General features: G+C 47.6%; 3 protein-coding genes and 1 non-coding gene; 2 read left to right on the forward strand and 2 right to left on the reverse strand.

Moving 5' to 3' along the window:
- Window positions 1-12,058: 12,058 nt before the first annotated feature.
- On the forward strand, window positions 12,059-14,041 carry CNAG_12054. Its single transcript, XR_001045341.1, has 2 exons — window positions 12,059-12,236; window positions 12,288-14,041. It is a non-coding gene; the product is annotated as a hypothetical RNA (non-coding RNA).
- On the reverse strand, window positions 12,298-16,448 carry CNAG_07358 (hypothetical protein). XM_012190897.1 has 8 exons: window positions 16,293-16,448; window positions 16,140-16,231; window positions 15,993-16,071; window positions 14,599-15,927; window positions 13,428-14,536; window positions 13,153-13,369; window positions 13,085-13,095; window positions 12,298-13,032 (listed from the first exon to the last, which is right to left on the reverse strand). Exons 4-5 carry the CDS (start codon window positions 15,092-15,094, stop codon window positions 14,400-14,402), a joined length of 633 nt encoding a protein of 210 aa, XP_012046287.1. The 5' UTR covers window positions 15,095-15,927; window positions 15,993-16,071; window positions 16,140-16,231; window positions 16,293-16,448; the 3' UTR covers window positions 12,298-13,032; window positions 13,085-13,095; window positions 13,153-13,369; window positions 13,428-14,399.
- A 265-nt stretch (window positions 16,449-16,713) lies between these two features.
- CNAG_00383 (phospholipid-transporting ATPase) lies at window positions 16,714-22,296 on the forward strand. XM_012190898.1 has 25 exons: window positions 16,714-17,069; window positions 17,135-17,664; window positions 17,717-17,758; window positions 17,808-17,917; window positions 17,966-18,171; window positions 18,228-18,518; window positions 18,565-18,740; window positions 18,787-18,850; window positions 18,901-19,227; window positions 19,282-19,411; window positions 19,467-19,688; window positions 19,743-19,991; window positions 20,042-20,125; window positions 20,179-20,293; window positions 20,340-20,413; window positions 20,466-20,478; window positions 20,533-20,678; window positions 20,729-20,843; window positions 20,894-20,937; window positions 20,991-21,224; window positions 21,280-21,422; window positions 21,479-21,504; window positions 21,552-21,735; window positions 21,785-21,874; window positions 21,925-22,296. The coding sequence occupies exons 1-25, from the start codon at window positions 16,846-16,848 to the stop codon at window positions 22,073-22,075; spliced, it is 3,990 nt and encodes a 1,329-aa protein (XP_012046288.1). The 5' UTR covers window positions 16,714-16,845; the 3' UTR covers window positions 22,076-22,296.
- CNAG_00384 (RAD51-like protein 2) overlaps window positions 21,779-22,500 on the reverse strand; it is a 2,088-nt gene continuing 1,366 nt past the window's right edge. The window contains exons 9-11 of the mRNA XM_012190899.1: window positions 22,473-22,500; window positions 22,280-22,413; window positions 21,779-22,220 (exon numbers count right to left, since the gene is read on the reverse strand). The exon at window positions 22,473-22,500 is cut by the window's right edge and continues 72 nt beyond it. Coding sequence (XP_012046289.1) covers window positions 22,149-22,220; window positions 22,280-22,413; window positions 22,473-22,500 — 234 coding nt within the window. The 3' untranslated portion in view covers window positions 21,779-22,148. The remainder of the gene's footprint in view (window positions 22,221-22,279; window positions 22,414-22,472) is intronic.

Genomic DNA, 22,500 nt, shown 5'->3' on the forward strand with positions numbered 1-22,500 from the left:
AGGTCTGTTACACTTTTTTTCAAACGACTCTTCCTGGCATGGAATCCGAGCTATCCGACTTCGTTGTCAAATTAAACACCAGTGAAAGCCATACTAGAATTCGACAAGGAACTCCCATGACCTCTCAGGGAGAAGAGAATATTGCGGCAGAGCTTGCAAGAGCTCTTTGAGAGAACGAAGCATTGAAAGCAGAGGTGATTAGGAAGGACAAGTGGACAGAAGATCTAATTCGACAACTGGAGATTTTGGGGGGGAACTCAGAGGAAGAGAAGGCAAAAGCTAAACTTTCAAGATCCATGGGAAAAGGTACGGAAGCTAATCTCGAAGCTGACGTCACCTCGGCGAGTAGTGAAGCCCCATCCCACTACGAAGCCCTCCCAACCTACAAACTCAACCTCCCCACCCTCCCGCCCACAAAAGATCCCCTAGTCATCCAAAACCATCTCGACAAGCTGGCTATCCAATTCAAGGGCCTTGCCAATGGTCGTAAGTACGACCCGGTCCTACTAGAAAGGCACAAAATCTATCTGGCAGCCCAAACTCTTTCCGCTCCAGAGCACATCGCATATGCCAAAACCGCGAAAAATCAACTTACCTTCCAGGAATGGGCAGCCGGTTTCAAAGAAGCAGTCCTCCCCTATGGTTGGATTACAACAGCCGAGCGAAACATGGCCGCTCTCGCTCTGCTCGCCCAAGACCTCGCCACCATACCCCGCTTTGTCGACAAAGTCCGCAGCTATATCGCCCTTTTGGAGGAGGTCGACTCAGCCTTGCCTGATGCCTTCGTTGCTGCCTTCGTACGGCAGAATATGCACCCCGCTGTTCATGCCGACATGGAGAGAGATCACACTGAGAAAGAGCTACGATCGATGGGCGCCAATACCCTTCTCAATAAGTTGTTGCGACATACCAAACGGGTGGAATGGCAACTTACTGCTTTCTCTGGCGTTCTTCCCAACCGCTCTAACCCAACACATCCTGCCGTCGCAGCCATCACCGACACCCTGTCTTCCACAGTCGATTTCGCCAAGTGGTACGACCCCGCTACCCGTCTCCTGAAAGGTCTCCTAGGTCGCCAAGTCTGCCAACATCTCACAGAAAAAGGGAGATGCTGGCTTTGCAGAAAGTCAGGGCACAATGTAGACACTGGGTGTCTCACTGAGTGTGGTTGTGTATATTTGTTGTAGTTGTCTAGCAAAACATGCACTGGTTGTAATACATGTGGATTGAGTATTGAAGAACTACAACAAACTATGACAAAAATTCTCTAAGTACCAACTGTGTGTCAAAAGTAAAATCACACACATTAAATGACACATCACCTGACTTAATACATACACAACAAATATAGCTGAATACTTTGTACAGCTCATACATGAAAATGCATGCATGGAAAATGCATGCATAAAAATTACATGCATATGAAATACATGCATAGGGAATACATGAGTATAGTGCTATGCACTTACACTCTCCCCCATCTGTCAAAGAGCCTATGCCTGGAAGCAAGAACCGCAGTTACTGTAAGGTCCGAATGAATAAGACCTTCACTGAGTGACTAGAGGGAGCGAGGTGATAGAGGTGTGGGACTGGTTCGGACTGGTGAGGCTTTAGGGTGTGGACTTCAGGCTGGACAAGAAGCAAACAAGATCCCAATATGCATATGCTGATTATGTCCTATCAGCAACTAAGTAGAAAGAGAGCGAAGTGTAGACTGATGCGGAAGAGAGAAGGCAAAGAACACTTAAGACAAGAAGTCGAAAGAGAAGAAGAGGTAGAACACAACAATGGTGAAGAGATAAAGAAGAACCCTTGTGTGATACCTCTTTCTTGTACTTTGCCTTTGCTCTCCAAAACCAGTCGCGCCAAACTCCGATAAACACCAGAGGTTTGTGGCGAAAAAGGGTAGAGAAAGGAACAGGAACAAAAGGGTAATAAAGCTCCGAAATGCGACTTGTAAAAGGCGCATGCAAACACACATGAAATAAGGAAATAATGAACAGTGATACACTGTGTCAAGACAGGAATACCGAAGCCAAGTAAAGAGACATGCACCAGGGTGGAGGGGACAGCCTGGTGATGCATGGGAAAGAGAATAATGCATGGAACCAAGGTGTTAATACACCTTGGTGATGCATGAGAATAAAAATGGTGACAAGAATTGACAGAAGGTAGATGGGTCAGAGGCTAACCTCTTACAGTTACCAGGAGGCAGGGACAGGAAACAGAAATAGAAATAAGAAGAAGAGAACAAAAAAGGGAAAAAGGAAAGGAGAAAAAACAGCTATAAGCATGGGGACCTTGGGCTGACTCTGCAATTCTTGTCATCAGATCCAGGATGGAAAAGATGGGGAAGGAGAACACTGCAGGGAACCACTCCTGAGCGCAGCCTTTTAAGATTTAGTCTTGTTGAGCACAAGCCAGGGGAAAAACAAACCATAAAGGCCAAAAAAATAACCCAACAGAGCAGCCCAGGTCAAGCCATGACACTATGGAATAAAAGAAAAGAGAAAAGGAAACGAGAACAGAAGTGGAAAGGAGGAGAAAAAATGAGCCTGAAAAGAGGAAGAGAGAAGATGAAATGAAAGGTTGAATAAGAGAGAGAAGGAAAAGGAGAAGGAACAGGAGAATGAGAAAGGAAGAATAATAAAGAGAATGAGAAAGGAGAGAAGAGGTCGGTCAAATTTCAAGATCATCAGGACCCAAGTACTCCTCATACAGTGGCTGGAAACCAGCCAGAGGGCGGAGGTCATCCAGATAGCGCCATTGGCCAGAGGGACCATTGCCTGAGAAGACTACACGAAGCTGGCGCCGGCCATGGAACTCACGATCATCTAGAATCTGTAGTAACCTTGAGGTGGTCAGGGATGATGGACTGGATGATGCTGGAGAAGTTAGAGGAGAGACCTGATGGAAGCGAGGAGAAGAGAGGTAAGGCTTGAGAAGACTGGCATGAAACGAGGTGAAAGTGCCAGAGGGAGCATCAGGGAGGGCCAAAGTGTAGACTGAGCGAGCAGAGTGAGCAGCCAGCACTTTATAAGGACCTTGGAAACGAGGGAAGAACTTAGCAGCACGGAACTCCCCATCACCAGACTTAAACTCTTTGAGTCTATTGTGAGTGTCCAACCAGACCCAATCGCCAACCTTGTAAATGATCTCAGCACGTCAGTGGCGGTTAGCTTGGATGGCCATGCGATGCTTAGCCAAGACCAGGTTGTCGTGAGCGTCGGCCAGGAAGAGATCCTGTTGAGCAGCAGCAGCAGTCCAGTCAGCACGAGTAGGGACGGACTCGTGTAAGAGGTTAGCCGCTGACCCATTTACTTTCTGTCAATTCTTGTCACCATTTTATTTTCATGCATCACCAAGGTGTATTATCACCTTGGTTACATGCATTATTTCTCCTTTCCTATGCATCACCAGGCTGTCCCCTTCACCCTGGTGCATGTCTCTTTACTTGGCTTCGGTATTCCTGTCTTGACACAGTGTATCACTGTTTATTATTTCCTTATTTCATGTGTGTTTGCATGCGCCTTTTACAAGTCGCATTTCGGAGCTTTATTATCCTTTTGTTCCTGTTCCTTTCTCTACCCTTTTTCGCCACAAACCTCTGGTGTTTATCGGAGTTTGGCGCGACTGGTTTTGGAGAGCAAAGGCAAAGTACAAGAAAGAGGTATCACACAATGGTTCTCCTTTATCTCTTCACCATTGTTGTGTTCTACCTCTTCTTCTCTTTCGACCTCTTGTCTTAAGTGTTCTTTGCCTTCTCTCTGTAAGCAGGGCTCTCCATCAGTCAGTTTCATACCACCCAGACTGACCCTGATTAGTCCGCATCAGTCTACACTTCGCTCTCTTTCTACTTAGTTGCTGATAGGACATAATCAGGTAAGTTCTGGCTTCATCACACATGGGTTCTCCTTTATCTCTTCACCATTGTTGTGTTCTACCTCTTCTTCTCTTTCGACCTCTTGTCTTAAGTGTTCTTTGCCTTCTCTCTTCCGCATCAGTCTACACTTCGCTCTCTTTCTACTTAGTTGCTGATAGGACATAATCAGCATATGCATATTGGGATCTTGTTTGCTTCTTGTCCAGCCTGAAGTCCACATCCTAAAGCCTCACCAGTCCGAACCAGTCCCACACCTCCATCACCTCGCTCCCTCTAGTCACTCAGTGAAGGTCTTATTCATCCGGACCTTACAACTCGCGAGAGAAGGGGGGCGGGCGGGCAATGCCAGGAAGTGTGCGGAGGCGGCGGCCAAAGACGAGCTGGATTGGAGAGTACCCTGTAGAGCGACGGACAGTATTGTTCATAGCCTGAGAAATACGAGGAAGGAACTTAGCCCATGAAGTACCCTGTCTGTTAACCCAACTCCGCCACAGTTGTCCAACTGCCTTGTTTGATCTCTCTGAAGTCCCATCAGTTTGCGGATGAAAAGCAGTTGACATCTTCAACCGGACACCCTGTTCAGCCCAAAGGGTTGTCCAAAAACGAGAGGTGAAGAGTGCGTCGCGATCCGAGGTGATGGAGAGCGGTAAGCCATAGCGAGAGACCCAACAGTTCCAGAAGAGGAGGGCAAGGTCGCGAGCATTGAGGGTGGTGGAGCATGGGACGAGCTCGATGAAGCCAGTTAACCGATCGGTGATGGTGAGAAGATAGTCGTGACCGCCAGCGCTGGGTAAAGGACCAACAAAATCCATAGCGATGTCATCGAATTTGTCGCGAGGAACCGGCAGCGGATGCAGAGGACCGACAGGTTTCTTGGTGGATGCATTTGCCTGTTGACATGAGTGGCAAGCGCGGACGAACTCACGAACATCTCTGACCAAGCCTTCCCAGAAGTAACCTTCACGCAGTACCTCAACAGTTTTCTCAATGCCCAAGTGTGCTGCAGTGCCTTCATGTGCTTGACGCATAAGGTCCTCACGAAGAGTGTCGATGTCAGGGATGCAGAGGCGGTCATCGAGAAGGAGGAGAGTATGAGTGTCATGGGAGATGGTAGAGACACCAGGAGCTGTGGTAGGATCAGTGAGCCAGTCCTTGAAGAGAGTCTCACGGTCATAGCCCTGGGCAATGGTACGAATAATCTCGGGAGCCAGTGTAGGAGTAAAGGAGACCACGGGTGCGAGAATACAATTGCCTTGATCGGGCAAGGCTGGGTCGGTGGGCGGGCGAGTGTCGGAGCCAATGTGTCGCGAAAGATGGTCGGCTAGCACGTTATGTTCACCCTTGATATACTCGATGCGAACGTCGAAGTCCTTGAGGATGTCCAGCCAGCGTATCTGGCGAGAGGACAAGTTGCGTTGACCTAAGAACCATTTGAGCGTAAAATGATCGGTGAAAGCATAGACAGGAATACCATAAAGGAATGGGCGCCAGTGATCGAGCGAATGGACAATGGCCAGGAGTTCACGCTCATGTGTGGAGTAGTTGCGCTGTGCCGAGTTGAACGAGCGAGAGTCATAAGCAACAGGCTGAGCATTCTCCTTCGTAGTACGACGCCGATCCAAGCTCCCATGCCAATGTTGGAAGCGTCCGTGGTGAGGAAGACCTTCAGAGTACCAGCCTTGACAGCATCATAATCGATTGTAGTCAAGCAAGGAACAGTACTCACAGTGCTACGCAAAGCATCAAATGCTACCCGTTCTGTGGGTCCAAAGTTCCATCTCCAACCCTGCCAGGACTCCTGCAAGCGGCCCTTATGCTCCTTCAAGTGCTTGTAGTATGCTTTCTCAGCAGCGGTATTGGGAGGGAGGCAAGCATGCAAGACCGAAGCATGAGTGGCAAGGCTGGGTATGAACTCACGGAGATAGTTCAATAGTCCAAGAAACGAGTGTAGAGCCTTCGGGGTAGTGGGATGCGGAAACTGTTCAATGCGTGCGATCTTGGTGGGGTCGGGAAGAATCTGACCCGGACGGATGATGTGACCAAGGAAGGAGGTTTCGGTGAGGTAGAACTGCGACTTTTCACGAGAACAGCGCAAGCCACTACGACGCAGAGCTTCGAGGACACTCACACAATTCCGATAGAGATCCTTTGCATCCTTGCCCCAGATAATGATATCATCCACATACGCCTCGCAACATTCTCCATCAAGTCCTTGTAATGCTTCGTTGATGCGGTGCTGTTGGGCAGCAGGTGCATTCCGAATACCCTGAGGCATGACGACCCATTCCAGCAACCCAAGCAGTGTTGTAATAGCTGTCTTGTGGATGTCTTCATCCTTCATCAATGTCTGGAAGAAGGCGTCTTTACAATCGAGCTTCGCAAAGAGGTTGCCACGCCAGGCGGCACGGTGTAAGATGTCTTGGATGTTGCCCATAGGATACATGTCGGGGACAGTCTGGTTGTTCAGAGCGCGAAAGTCGCAGACGAGACGATGCTGACCGTTTGGTTTTTTGACAAGAAAAGCAGGCGACGCCCAAGGAGAACTAGAGTAGCGAAGACGGCCTGCGTTTAAATGTTCAGCAATCATCTCACGAAAGCGAGGCAGAAGGGTTTCGGGGACTCGGTAGGGTGCTGCATGGGCGGGAGTTGCATTAGGTTTCAAGATGATCTCGAACCTAACTCCACTTTTGGTCTTGGTAACACTGGGGAAATCGGCTACATCACCCAGCTTATCGCAAAATACCTCTGCAAATTCGGACTTGAGTTGAGCAATAATGTCGACATAGGAGGCAGTTTCAACCGCACCCAGGGAGACAGAATTTGGTGGTGTAATCACCAAAAGTTTGGTGGACCTTAACGCCGAAGGCTGAGGCACAGCAGGAGTGGGAGAAACTTTTGCGGCATGGGAAACTTGAGAATGATGCATGGGAACCTTGACGTCATTGACCATGGGAACTTTCCCAGAACTGTCCAAAAGATGACGAAGAAGAGGGCTTTGTTCAAGTAGACCATAGCACTTGCAGAAGTTGAGACCCAATATCCCATCATATGTACCGTTTAACACCATGACAACTCCATCGACCATAAAATTTGCATTTCAGACCCTAAAGCTGCCACCAGTAACATCCCTCACCACTGGACTGGGTTTCCCACCAGCCAACCGCACAGTATGCTCCACCGCATCCTTGCAGACCTTCCAACCTAGCTTAGCTACCACTGACGGATCGAAGAAGGATGTACCGGCACCTGTGTTGAGGAGGAAGCGAAGAGGATGGGGAGGGGCAACAGAGGTACGTCCGTCAGCAGCAGCAGAGATTTGGATGACTAGGGGAGGATGAAAAAGGGCGTACAGGTCAGGCTCCGCATCCAGGTGCGTCCCGAGGTTGGGGTGGTCGGCAAGCTGGCTGGTGAGTTCTTGGATCAGAACTTCATGGCTGTCAACCGGGCAAGCAAAAGAGCGCGCAGAAGAACGACGGTTGGGACACGTCTTGTAGCCATGGCCAACTTGACGGCAGTCGTTACAGCGGTTTTCCTTGGTGAAAACCTCGCGAATATATTTTCCGGCCGGGGAGAGGTAATACGGGAGCGGAGTTTTGGCGTCATGGTAGTGACTGACCGGGTGGGGGAGAGTAGAAGAATTGGGCGTGGCAGCGGACACTTTGCCACGAGAAACTGTGGGTGTGTCGTGCTTGTCGGCCATATACTTGCTGACCTCCAACTCTAGCAGCGTTCAGATCTCACGCAAGCTACCCGATTTGTATCCCCACTTCGTCTTCACACGAGGGTAGAGGCTGTCAGGGCAGGCTGCGCGGTAGACTAAAGCCATTTGAGCATCACTAGGATACCTATCGGTGCCCATGAGGTTGCGGCGATGTTGAGTAGCTTGAGCGTCGAAGGCAGCCCAGTCGTGAGCAGTGGCAAACTGAAGACGGTGTAAGGACCTTTGTTCAGTGACAGCCCATTCTAATGGCAGCGCAGCATCCTTGAACGCCGCAACCCACGCATCCCAGTTGGACTCGCCATCTGTCTCCATCATCCGACCTACGTTATCCACCCATGCCAACAATCCAGCACATTCTACCGAGTTATTGGTGACCTCTAGGATAGACACACGCCTGTTTTCCTCCCGCTGGGGATTGTCCAGGGGGGTGAGGAGGGAATAGGTGCGGAGGAGGTTGTGCAGACGATCAGCATGGCGAAGCACAGCGGATGCGTCATTGAGGGGACCAGTGAAGACCGGGACATGAGAGGCTTTGGGAAGGACAATACCTCGAGGTGCGTAACCATGTGTGACGACTGTTGTGGCTTGTGGAACAGGTGTGGACTGTAAAGCTTGTTGCTGTTGACTGACCGCTTCGGACAGGTATATAATGGCGTTCTGCATTTGCGTGAGGGATGAAGCTTTGAAGTCGTCTTCAACCCCAACAGGGTTTGGGTCCTCAGATAGAGGTGCGTCTTTTTGCGTTTGACCTTTGGGAGGCATTGTAGGTGTTTGAGCGTTTGCGTTTGAGCGTTTGAGCGTTTGGTGTGCGTTGTTTTGAAAAAAGTGTAGACACTGGGTGTCTCACTGAGTGTGGTTGTGTATATTTGTTGTAGTTGTCTAGCAAAACATGCACTGGTTGTAATACATGTGGATTGAGTATTGAAGAACTACAACAAACTATGACAAAAATTCTCTAAGTACCAACTGTGTGTCAAAAGTAAAATCACACACATTAAATGACACATCACCTGACTTAATACATACACAACAAATATAGCTGAATACTTTGTACAGCTCATACATGAAAATGCATGCATGGAAAATGCATGCATAAAAATTACATGCATATGAAATACATGCATAGGGAATACATGAGTATAGTGCTATGCACTTACACATATATACATATACATATATATATATATTTGCTGGTACATAGTTATAGTTTTCCTTTTTACTTAGCGAAACATATGCATCCAACCTTTGCTAGTTTCGCTTCCCATAGTCAAACTATAACTCTGTCACAAGCCTGCACGAAGTAGAAGAAATAAGAGATCATAGGAGAGAGTTACATAATGAAGGAAAGCAAGATTGTTTCAGATAAGAAGGTCCAGCTGGACCTCCAAGAAAAGAACTGGACCTCCAGCTGAACCTCCAGCTGGACCTCCGAGATAAGAACTGGACCTCCAGCTGGACCTCCAGCTGGGCCTCAAGGGATATAAATAGATTTCTGTAGAAGTATATAAAGGGGAGCTCTGTCCTCGATCTTGATCTTCTTCCCCTCGAAGATCAATATTTCATAAGTTACTTTGCAAAAGGTCCTCGAGCTCCCAGTGCTCGCTCTCGTCTTACCTTGCACCACCTACTAGTATATAAGCTTGCCTGATCTTCCCAAGCGAATATACCCCCGTCCTATACCATACACCAACAGACAAGTGTCAAGAGGTATATCATACATATATCTCATTGCTTAGTTAAACTACGGCTTTCTATCTCGTCTCCAAGGCCGGACCTTGTTGGGGACGAGTTGTAACAAACTCCCACAACACTTTTCTCGATGCATTCTCGAACACCCACCACTTCTCGAACGCCCTCGAACACAGTGTGACACGTTCTGTGCCCACAAAACTGCACGCTTCCCATATAGCTCCAACCACGTGGTGAAACGGCTGCCGGACTGAGAGATGGATGAGTTGGCCACTGACACCTTCCAAGCACTCTCGGCATCCCCAGGACTCCAGAGAAGAAGGACGTCTTGGAAATAGGTGTCCAAGGCAAGGATGTGGCGCTGAAGGGCGAATGCGTCGGCGGAGGTGGACGAGGACAGCCGAGGAGGTAGAATGCAGTCAGGATGTGAGTTTCACAAGGACAAGGACTGGCTAACATCATTGAGGCGATTGGTAGTAGTGACAGACTGGTCGACGATGGCTTGACTCGAGCGAAGGAGCCCAGCCATAAGACTCTTGAGCTCAGCAATGTCAGGGACAGCGGCAGAGGTAGGGGCAGGCATTTTGCGATAGCTTTCGCCTGGGTGGTCATGCACAGGGGCGAGGGAGTCGAGAGGCTTTTCATCAAGCAAGGTGGGCCCCAGTGGGATGCCATCCAAGTCGATAGACGGAGCCTGCGAGAAAGCACCAGTCCCAGGTTGCAAGGAGGTCTCAGATTGTAGGGCACCGTAAATAATCTCACCAGTAGGAGTATGACCGATGATGGGCAATGCACTAGTGTCATCGTATCCAATGATGGGTTGTCCCTGGTTATCAAAAGCCATAGTTTCGGAGTGTGTTCAGTTCTGATAGGGGTTGTTGGGATATGTAGTTTGAAAAAAAAAGTGTAAGGTCCTGATGGATAAGACCTTCACTGAGTGACTGGAGGGAGCGAGGTGATAGAGGTGTGGGGCTGGTTCGGGCTGGTGAGGCTTTAGGATGTGGACTTCAAGCTGGACAAGAAGCAAACAAGATCCCAATATGCATACACTGATTATGTCCTATCAGCAACTAAGTAGAAAGAGAGCGAAGTGTAGACTGATGCGGAAGAGAGAAGGCAAAGAACACTTAAGACAAGAGGTCGAAAGAGAAGAAGAGGTAGAACACAACAATGGTGAAGAGATAAAGGAGAACCATTGTGTGATACCTCTTTCTTGTACTTTGCCTTTGCTCTCCAAAACCAGTCGCGCCAAACTCCGATAAACACCAGAGGTTTGTGGCGAAAAAGGGTAGAGAAAGGAACAGGAACAAAAGGATAATAAAGCTCCGAAATGCGACTTGTAAAAGGCACATGCAAACACACTTGAAACAGGGAAATAATAAACAGTGATACACTGTGTCAAGACAGGAATACTGAAGCCAAGTAAAGAGACATGCACCAGGGTGAAGGGGGCAGCCTGGTGATGCATAGGAAAGGAGAATAATGCATGTAACCAAGGTGATAATACACCTTGGTGATGCATGAAAATAAAATGGTGACAAGACTTGACAGAAAGTAAATGGGTCAGAGGCTAACCTCTTACAGCTGATCCAAGCTCCCATGCCAATGTTGGAAGCGTCCGTGGTGAGGAAGACCTTCAGAGTACCAGCCTTGACAGCATCATAATCGATTGTAGTCAAGCAAGGAACAGTACTCACAGTGCTACGCAAAGCATCAAATGCTACCCGTTCTGTGGGTCCAAAGTTCCATCTCCAACCCTGCCAGGACTCCTGCAAGCAGCCCTTATGCTCCTTCAAGTGCTTGTAGTATGCTTTCTCAGCAGCGGTGTTGGGAGGGAGGCAAGCATGCAAGACCGAAGCATGAGTGGCAAGGCTGGGTATGAACTCACAGAGATAGTTCAATAGTCCAAGAAATGAGTGTAGAGCCTTGGGGGTAGTGGGGTGCGGAAACTGTTCAATGCAGGCGATCTTGGTGGGGTCGGGAAGAATCTGACCAGGACGGATGATGTGACCAAGGAAGGAGGTTTCGGTGAGGTAGAACTGCGACTTTTCACGAGAACAGCACAAGCCACTACAACGCAGAGCTTCGAGGACACTCACACAATTCCGATAGAGATCCTTTGCATTCTTGCCCCAGATAATGATATCATCCACATACGCCTCGCAACATTCTCCATCAAGTCCTTGTAATGCTTCGTTGATGCGGCGCTGTTGGGCAGCAGGTGCATTCCGAATATCCTGAGGCATGATGACCCATTCCAGCAACCCAAGCAGCGTTGTAATAGCCGTCTTGTGGATGTCTTCATCCTTCATCAATGTCTGGAAGAAGGCGTCTTTACAATTGAGCTTCGCAAAGAGGTTGCCACACTGGGCAGCATGGTGTAAGATGTCTTGGATGTTGCCCATAGGGTATATGTAAGGGACCATGACACTGTTCAGAGCACAGAAATCACAGACCATGCAGAATTTGCCATTACCTTTGGAGATGAGGAACACCAGGGAGGCCCAAGGGGAACTAGAGTATCGAAGACATCCTGCATTCAGATGTTCTAATAACATCTCTCAAAAACATGGAAGCAGGGCTTCAGGTACTTGATAGGGTGGCGAGTGGTGGGAAGTGGCACTGTGTTTCAAATTAATTTTGAAATGCATGCCAGACTTTGTTTGGGAGATGGTGGGGAAATTTCACATGTCACCCAGGTCATTGCAGAAAACATCATGGAATTTGGTTTGAAGCTTGCATAGAACATCTGTCAGGCTGTCGGACTCTGCAGCTGTACAGGCCTGCAAGAGAGTGGGGCAGGTGTCGGTGAATGACACTGTGGTGGTAGCCGAGGCCAGATTTGCGGTGGCATGGGAAACTGGCACACCTAACTTCTGCAAGCCTAATGCAGACAAGTTCACACTGCCCACCTCTAATAACTGGATGAAAGAATTTGATTCTGTGAGTAATCCATGCTGCATGAAGAAATTTAGTCCTAAGATACCATCATAGGTACCATGTAGATCCATCAGGACACCATCAACTCAATACATGCGACCACCTAGGGAAAACAACCTGATGACCATATCTGTTACCAACGGACCTGCCAAGCCTCCAGCTAGATGCACTCGCATCTGTATCAACCCTTTCCTCACTTCCCAGCCCAGTCTTGCTGCCAACTTCGGATCCACAAAGGTTGTGGACACCCCTGTGTCAAGTAAGAATTTAGGAGAGGGGGCTGATAAATGGCTGTCAGCAGAGACAGGAATGGATATGGAGAGCAGAGGATGGAACAGAGCATATGTTGCATCATGGGAGTCATCATCAGCTGGAGGAACGGTTTGAGCTAACATCAAGTACACTGAGGTAGCATTGCCTGCTGTCAGTTCAGTCTCCAAATGATGGACCTTGGGTGGGTTGAGGTGAGGGTATGAGTGGGGCACTTGGGATGTTGATGGCCCAGTTTGCGACAATCATAACAATGATTCTCCTTTCAAAAGACCTCCTGAATGTAACAGCCCACAGGTGAGAGGTAATAGGGCAGGGCATGGGCAGGGTCATAATAGTATGAAATTGGGTGGGGTAGTTGGACATTGTTGGAGGTGGTCTTTTAGTGGTGCATTGAGAGGATTGGGAAGCTGCATGTTCATGCTGGATACAGTTGACATGATTGCTGATCAAAGTGCAGAGATGGTCTAGGTCATCAACATGGAACTCTGGTTCACCAACCAGACAGAGGAAAAGGCCCTCTGTGCAACTGATGCAATAAAGGTCAGCAATTGGTGAATCACTCAGGTAATGATTCATACCAAGAAGATGACTACAGTGTAGGATTACCACATTGTCAAAGGTTCACCAGGCCTCAAAACATACATACCTCATGGAAAGAGAGACAACAGGTGGTTGCCAGGATCACTGGCTGTGTTTCAGAAATAGCAGTTGCCAGAAGTCACTTGCCATGTTTTTGGACCAAATCACACCTGCCAATGCCATCCAATGCATGGGAATAAATCCTACCATTGATGGGCCAACTGGTGGTGAGGGCTCTGCCCTTACACCTACCTGAGCAGGGGTGTCAATATAAACACTAAGCACTGTTCTGCCCAGTCAGCACATTGTCAGGAAGAGGAACAAGCATAAAAGGACACCCACCAAACATGCTGAAAGACCATAGCATAAGGAGGCTCTCTTACAGATGGGAAAAGAAGAGAGGAACTTTAGAAGGATTTGCAGTCTAAATATATCTCTGGGTGTTTGGGATGGCATGGGAAAAAAACAAGAATGGGAAAAACCCATGCATGGCTGGCAGCCACATGGGAGCAATGTGCAAGGCTGAAACACAGCCAGAGGCCATGTGTGAGGAGGCCAAGTTCAGGCATTGGCTGAATGCAGAAAGATGGCACATTGCAGATGCTGTGAGGCATAACTACCCATTCCAACAACCCAAGGGGAGTAGTAATAGCTGTCTTGGAAATGTCATCCTCATTCATAAGCATCTGGAAGAAGGCATCCTTGCAGTCCAGCTTGGCAAATATCTTCCCTTTCTGTGCAGCAGAATGTAAGATGTCCTGGATGCTTCCCATGCAGTACATGTCAGGAATCATGACATTGTTGAGAGCTTGAAAGTTTGCAAACCATGCAGAATTTACCATTCCCCTTAGAAACAAGAAATGCAAGAGATGCCCAAGGAGGACTCAAATAATGAAGGTAGCCTGCATTCAGGTGTTCCAAGGGCATCTCATGGAAACAGGGAAGCAGGGCTTCAGGTACACAGTAAGGTGGTGAATGATGCAGAGTGGCACCCTGCTTGAGATTAATTTCAAACTGAATGCTAGACTTGGTTTTTGATATAGCTGGAAAGTTCCATACATCACCCAGGTCATCACAGAAGGCATCATGGAACTCAGCTTGAAGTTGACAAAGGACATCTGCAAAAGGTGGCTGGGCACAGTGAAGATTGACTTCTCAAGAGATTTGATGTGCACCTGAATGGTTTTAGTTGTCCAGCCTGGCATGCAAAGTTTGTCAGGTGGTCTGCAGAGCTTGCTCCACTGGCAAAGGAATTCACATTGCTGGGCCATTGTTGCTTCTGAGTGTTCTGCATCTGAGCATATTAAATGCTTCCTAATGCTGTGCAACTGGGCAAACTTGCACACAGACATTTGAAATACAGTGAACCTTTCCTCTTAAAATGGGCACATCTGATGATAGTGACAGAAACAGGGTGATCACAGTTCCAGTCCTGACATACATCTTGTGCCCTACCAAGGGGAAAATTATCAGCTAGGGATTTGGATAGCATTCACACTGAAAGGTATCTCACTGTTGGGGTATTTCAGTCCTAATCCACAATCCATCAAACTCCACACTGAGAAGATCCACAGCCAAAAGAAGTAGAATACAATGAAGATAGTAGCCAGGGGTTCATTCAGTGCACAAGTGATTGCACAAGTGATTTCATGCTGGACACTGTGGTTATTTACCTGGTAGCATAGTCCATTCAGCAGATGGCAGAGAATTTTCCCTGGATTCATGTCTTGAAGATATGTTAGCCTCTCCATCTGGGCATTGCATTGCCTTTGCTCAGAGCACAAGGTTTGTTGGTCCTCCATAAGCTGACCATCAAGAGAGAAGAGATACTCCAACTCAGCTTGTAGTGTGTAATGAGGAAAACACTCTGTCACCAGCTTTCTGCCCTCCTTCAGAGCAGTGCCACACTTAGGGCAACTGTCTGATACCTTGTCCCACCCATCCTTGCCTAGTACACCAATAAATACATCCTGACACCCCTTGGTAGGACAGTTGGGATGCCTCACCATAGAAGGGATGATGCCAAGTTGGCCATAAGAGCTTTGATATTTTTGCTGAGTCAAGATGATGAAGTTTCAACATGAAGGCTGAAAATGAAATACATCCTTTCACACCAGCCAGGTAGGTGAGATTGCAGTGATCATGTGCCTTCCAATGCAATGCTTGCCAATCTTCAGTGATAGCCAGCTCAAGGATGATTTGTACAACAGCCTTCACCATGTCACTGAATCATTGAGGCAGCCTTACAAAGGCTGTGAGGAAGATTGAAAAGACAGGAGGATAGTGGCAAGTAGAGGCATACTCCTTCTTGTGTGGAAAATGGGTTTGTCCTGATATAGGTTAAGTTGTTGGCATGAGTATGGAGAGATCATGGATTCAGGAACTTTGATGGGCCATTTGTTATGCTGATGGCCAAGATAACCAGAATGACACCTGCATCCCCATTGCCTTCAATGCCTGTTTTGAGAAGGGACTCATCCACCATGGTGGCAGGAAGGTCATCATAGCCTTGCCCATCATCGATAGCCATAGGGTCTCTTTCAAGACTGTCTTGTGAAGTCTCCTACCTGTGGGATGTGGATAGGCATCATTGGGTAAAGATGTGGACTAGCCAGCAGTGAAGAGTGTCGAGGAACTGAGATGTCACTGGAGATGGGATCATCAGAAAGGAGTACAGATGGAAGGGCAGGGCAGCAACATGGTGTACTGTCCCAGAAGATGAGAGAATAATGGCTTATTGGCGCTCCAAGTTTATGCAGTGGTCAAACCAGGTCGCTTACTGCATTATGCGCCCACCTCGAGGACATATTACACATCGACAGCGCACAATGGCTTTGGGAGGCTATGATCCATAAGTTAATCCATCGTTGCAGCTATACAGTGCTTATCCATCATCCAGGCACTCACCAAGTTCGCTTCTGGTCCTATAGATGCTGCTTTGACGATGTTATCCAACATACAATTACGATAGGGATTGCGGGACACGCTAGAATGAATAGGAAATATTTCAGTCAAGCGCTCAAGTGGGAACCCAGGTGAATGAATAGTTCTCACCTGGACACCCTGGGATTACTACTTCGAGGCATTTTACTTAAAAACGGCATCTACACTAGATCGAAGATTGGGATGGATCACTGATCCGCAGGCTGAGTCATCGCCACTTGTCAGCTTCATCATTATCCCATACTTTGTAAGATCACAGCTTACAAGATGCAGCTTGCACTTGGAGATGAGATCGCAGACAGGGGCATAGGGATGGAGATGCATATGTGGGAAGTTAAAGACAAATGTGGAGGAAGGAAGTATTTATGCAAATTGGCAATGGGTGGAAAAGATTCTCACTGTTACACCTGTTTGATTGAGTGTACAGTTGAACGGCCATACGGCGTGCATGCAGCGCGCATCTGCGTGCATCTGCATGCATGCACCAGCCAATTGCGTGGCCGTAGCGTGAACCAAACAACGGGCAGCCTGCATGCAGCGCCTATCTTCCTTTCGGTGCTACATTCCACGCTTTTCCAGCCGCGTGCCTTTTCTTATTCACGTTAGATGCACGCCTCTCCCGACGCCGCGCCACGAGAGGGTCGGCGGTGGTAAATGAAGGTCGTCTAGGGATCTACTATAGTCGGTACGGCTGAGACACGCGTGTAATATTGACATTGACAGGAAGTGCCGTGACAGCATCATCGTCATTAGCAATACAGTGGCCAACAGTGGTGATCGTTGAACGTATCAGTTAGCCGCGACAGCCCCTCTCACAATGCCTGCGCAACAGCAAGACCCCTTCGACGATCTCCTCGGCTCAGATTCCCCTCCCACCCATCCAGACCCGCCAAGCAGCGATCCATTCCACGAGGGCCGGCATATCGGTCTGTTCCACCAAGGCAGTAGCACCATTCTTGCACCTGCCACACCCTCCCAAAGAGGTTCATCCCCGGATTTGGCAAACCAACCAACATATGCTTTGGATCCGTTCTTTGATGAGTGAGTTCGTCTAGCAACTGGTAATCGCATATGTCGGCGTGGGTGACACAAAATGCCAAACCTAGTGATGATGAGTATGGACCCACCGTATCCAACAGCTATTCTGGATATCTTGCTCCTCATCATTCCTCTGCCCTTCACAGCTCCCAACCTCTTGGTCGTTCCGATCCCTCGCTATTAGAATCGAGCATACCTCTCGCAAACGCGGGCGCCATGCCCGCAGGCTTCTCAGGCCCAATGGACGATAGTGATGCCAAGGGCTATCAAGCTTCCTCTTCGAGGGATTATGCCGCCGAGGACCCCTTCAGGGACGAAGAAGGTCCATCTGCCTATGCGTTTACCGCTCCAGGTGCGTCAAGTGGGTGGACACAACCTCGGCGAGGTAGATGGCAGATATTCAGGGATGACTACTTGACGGATGTAGACTGGTCGTTCGGTGTAAACCAGCTGCTGAGAAGGAAAAGCAAGTTCGATGGGGTGCCTCGTGAAATAGCTTTGAACGAACCGGAAGAAAATAGACTCAAGGGATTCGAGAGGAACTCTGTTACCACCGGCAAGTACGGTCCTATCACATTCCTGCCAAAATTCTTGTTGTGTAAGTTTTGTCTATCAGTTTTTGATATATTCATCATTACTTATGAGATCAGCCGAGTTTTCTCGTTCAGCCAATTTGTTCTTTCTGTTCACAGGTATTACTCTCTTTGAAACAAAAATGAACCCATCTGACAAAATTATCAGCTTGTATTCAGCAAGTTCCCAATGTATCTCCGACAGGTCATTGGACAACTATCGTTCCTCTTGGAGTTGTCATTATCGCAAGCGCTTTTAAGGAGATCAAAGAAGACTTCGTTAGTGAAAGTACGCTCAGTCGATAAACTCCATCTGACCAGTCACAGAAACGTCATGCGTCTGATCGATCCTTGAACAACAATCTCGCCCAAGTGCTAGTTGATCAACAATTTCAATTAAGACCGTGGCGTAGACTGCGGGTCGGTGACATTGTGCGATTGGAAGCTAACAGCTTTATTCCTGCGGACATAGTCTTGATAAGTAGCAGTGAGCCTGAAGGCTTGTGTTACGTCGAAACTGCGAATCTCGATGGGTCAGTAAATTTTTCCAATACTCAACTGTCTTGACTGATTATTTATTGGGACACAGAGAAACAAATCTGAAAATCAAACAAGCTCATCCCTCTACTGCTTCACTTACAAACCCTCACTCCGTATCCCTGCTCCGCGGACATATCCTTTCTGAACCTCCTAATTCATCTTTGTATACGTATGATGGTACCTTCCACCTTTCTTCCCCACACCCCGGATCTGCGCCTACAAAAACCCCCGTTGGTCCACATCAAATGTTGCTGAGAGGTGCCCAGTTGAGGAACACGGGCTGGGTGTATGGTGTGATAGTCAATGCGGGCCACGAGACGAAGCTCATGCGAAATGCGACGTATGTAACAGAATTTAGCTAGGCGGCGCAGCTGATTTTTTTGCAGTGAGGCCCCCATTAAGCGAACGGCTGTGGAGCGTCAGGTCAATAGGCAGATTCTTTATCTTTTCCTTCTTTTAATCGTCCTCTCACTTGTTTCGACCATCGGAAGCAGCATCAGGACATGGCTATTTGACAAGAATGCTTGGTATTTGCGATTGGGTGACGAAAACAAGAATAAAGGTGTGCTCTCCGTTGAATGGTCACATATTGGTCTGACATGTATCAGCTCGACAATTCATCGAGGACATCCTGACGTTCATAATTCTGTATAACAATCTTATTCCCATTTCGTCAGTGAACCTTGGCTGAAGAGTTACTGTTGTCTGATCATTTACCACAGTCTCATTATGACAATGGAAGTCGTCAAATTCCAACAAGCATCCCTCATCAACTCCGATCTCGACATGTATTACGCGCCCACCGACACTCCAGCCTTATGCCGAACATCGTCACTTGTTGAAGAACTCGGGCAAATCGCATACATTTTTTCAGACAAGACTGGGACACTGACCCGGAACGAAATGGAGTTTAGGGAATGTACCATTTTCGGTACCATGTATGCTCAGACGGTGGACGACGGTAAAAGAGATCAAGGACAAAGGACATTTGATGCTCTAAGACAGAGAGCTCAGGAGAACAGTCAAGAAGGAGATATCATAAGGGAATTGTGAGCCATACCCATGCGTTCTTCATTTATTGGAATTGCCCCTAACTCCTTTAGTCTATCTTTACTTTCAATTTGTCACACCGTCATCCCAGAGGAGCATGATGGTAAAATGGTGTACCAGGCTTCAAGTCCAGATGAGGCTGCCTTGGTGGCGGGCGCCGAGATGCTTGGCTATCGCTTCCAAGTGAGTCCACTTAGTTAAGATACTCCCAATGAAATCAAAGCTAATTGCAATCTAGACTCGCAAACCCAAGTCTGTATTCATTGACGTCAATGGCGAAACTCAAGAGTGGGAAATTCTCAACGTCTGCGAATTCAACTCTTCTCGAAAGAGAATGTCAACTGTCGTTCGTGGACCTGATGGCACGATCAAGCTGTATACAAAGGGTGCCGACACTGTGATTTTCGAGAGACTGGCGCCGAAACAGGAATTTTCCGAGCCTACACTTGTACATCTTGAGGTAAGTCTGATTTAATCGTGGAAGGGCTGGATTTTGTCTTATGTACTGGCACAGGATTACGCTACAGAAGGGCTTCGAACGCTTTGTCTTGCCTACCGCGACATCTCCGAAGAAGAGTACACGAGCTGGTCTGCATTGTACAATAATGCTGCTTCTCAGATGTCCGGGCGAGCAGAAGCTCTTGACAAAGCGGCCGAAGTCATTGAGCAAAACTTACAACTGTTGGGGGCCACGGCTGTCGAAGACAAATTGCAAGACGGTGTCCCAGATGCTATTCACACCTTACAACAAGCAGGGATCAAGGTGGGCGCTCTAAAATTGCCTAAAAAAACGTGGACTGACTCACATGTCAGATTTGGGTGTTGACTGGTGATAGACAAGAAACTGCCATCAACATCGGCCTTTCCTCTCGACTCATATCCGAATCTATGAATCTTGTAAGCTCTCAGATCGATGCGCCATCGAAAATAATTTCTGACAAATAAGGTAGGTTATTGTGAATACTGAGACTGCGGTCGAAACATCAGAGCTCCTGAATAAACGTTTGTTTGCTATCAAAAACCAACGATTGGGCGGAGACACCGAAGAACTCGCTCTGATTATTGGTACGAAATTTCGAATTCATTGTTCGACGTTTCTAATGTCTGGCAGATGGGAAAAGCTTGACATTCGCACTCGAGAAAGACTGCTCTGATGTTTTCCTGGAGTTGGCGATCATGTGCAAGGTGAGACGAGATTAAATGCCTTGTCGAACCCACGCTAATCATGTTGGAGTAGGCAGTCATTTGTTGTGCGTCCTATGTTACTAATGCTTGTGTTTTGTGATGACTGACCAGTGACATAGGTCGTGTATCGCCTCTTCAAAAGGCTCTGGTTGTCAAGCTGGTCAAGAAGAGTACAGATGCTCCTTTGCTCGCTATTGGTGATGGAGCCAACGATGTTAGTATGATTCAGGCGGCCCACGTCGGTGTTGGCATATCAGGTGTGGAGGTATGTGATCTGACATAACCTTTTAAGGGTAAAACTAAAAATCCCTCCAGGGCTTGCAAGCAGCACGATCTGCCGACGTTGCCATCTCGCAATTCAGATTCCTCCGGAAATTGTTATTGGTACATGGCTCGTGGAGTTATCAAAGGTTGACCAAGTTGATCCTCTGTAAGTAGATCGTCGATCAACATGGTATGTCTAATTTCAATCGAACGTAGTTTCTTTCTACAAGAACATTACTTTCGCCCTAACTCTTTTTTGGGTGAGTGGTCGTCCCCTTCGAACGTTGCATCGCTGACCTCATCCATACTTTAGTATTCATGGTTCAACGACTATTCTGGTCAGATTGCCTTTGAGGGGTGGTCTATGTCCTATTACAATGTCATCTTCACTATCTTACCCCCTCTCGTAATTGGTATATTTGATCAGTTTGTTTCCGCCCGTATGCTCGATCGCTACCCTCAGCTTTATCATCTTGGCCAGCAAAATTACTTCTTTACACCTATTCGCTTTTTCTATTGGGTCGGCAATGCGTTTTATCACAGCATTGTAAGTAAAGAACTACGCATAACAACTTCCGGCCTTATCTTATACTGCGCATTAGCTTCTCTTTGCCTTCTCCGTCCTGGTTTTCTACAACGACTTACTTGCCACAGATGGAAAAAACTCTGGCTTATGGGTGTGGGGCACTACTCTGTATCTGGCGGTGTTGCTAACTGTCTTGGGCAAAGCAGCCCTGATCTCAGAGTATGTCCTTTCATGTGAATAGATTCGAGGGCGCTGATTGTAGATGTGCACCTCAGTGTTTGGACCAAATACACTTTAGCCGGTACGTTCATATGAAGGCTGCCAGCCACTTGCTAACGGCTATGATAGCAATTCCCGGATCTTTCATTTTCACCATGATTGCTCTGCCGCTGTATGCTATCATCGCCCCTCTTTTGAACTTCTCATTAGAGTATACTGGCATTGTACCTCGTCTCTGGGGTGACCCCGTCTTCTATTTTGTTTTACTGCTTTTCCCTGTCATTTGTCTTCTCCGTGACTATGTTTGGAAATAGTGAGTTGAAATTCGGCATTTTTCGAATGAGAAACTGATTGATATATAGCTATCGACGCACATATCACCCTGCTTCCTATCATATCGTGCAAGAAATTCAAAAGTTCAGTCTCTCAGACTACCGACCTCGGCAAGAACAGTAAGCATCATCAGCCTTATAATCTCTAATCTCTGCTGACATAGATATAGATTTCAAAAGGCTATCAAAAAGGTGCGCGCCACCCAGCGTATGCGACGACAGAGAGGCTTTGCGTTTTCACAGACCGAGACCAATAACCAGGATCAAGCACGACTTATCAGGGCATATGATACCAGCGTGGCGAGGCCTTCAGGGTATTAGATGAATAAGGAGGCATTATTCATGATGTATATCGTCACAATGTTGGATCAATATAAGACTGCGCATTCCTCCATCAAGACGGTAGGGAGGCTTGTGAACATGTTTGACATATTAATTCTGGTATATCGCAAGGCAAACCGTCCTCCTGGAGAATTGATAAGCGAAGTCCTGGATGGGCAATAACACCCATGGACAACTACTTACGTTGATATCAAATGCTGCCCACGGAATATTTTTATTTGATCCTGACATTGATGCGTAAACATATCTGAGCTCATCACCGCTGGCGCCTCTGAATACAACAAGACGCAGTGTTTTGTTGGTAGTCCACCAATCACCTAGAAAAACATAGTGGTTCACTGAGCGTCGTTAAGACTCCGAAATATTGGCGACTTACCAAGTTGGGGCATTAACACTGCTCGATC

The sequence above is a fragment of the Cryptococcus neoformans genome, chromosome 1 (assembly GCF_000149245.1).
Source record: "Cryptococcus neoformans var. grubii H99 chromosome 1, complete sequence".
In the NCBI taxonomy this organism is placed as follows: domain Eukaryota; kingdom Fungi; phylum Basidiomycota; class Tremellomycetes; order Tremellales; family Cryptococcaceae; genus Cryptococcus; species Cryptococcus neoformans.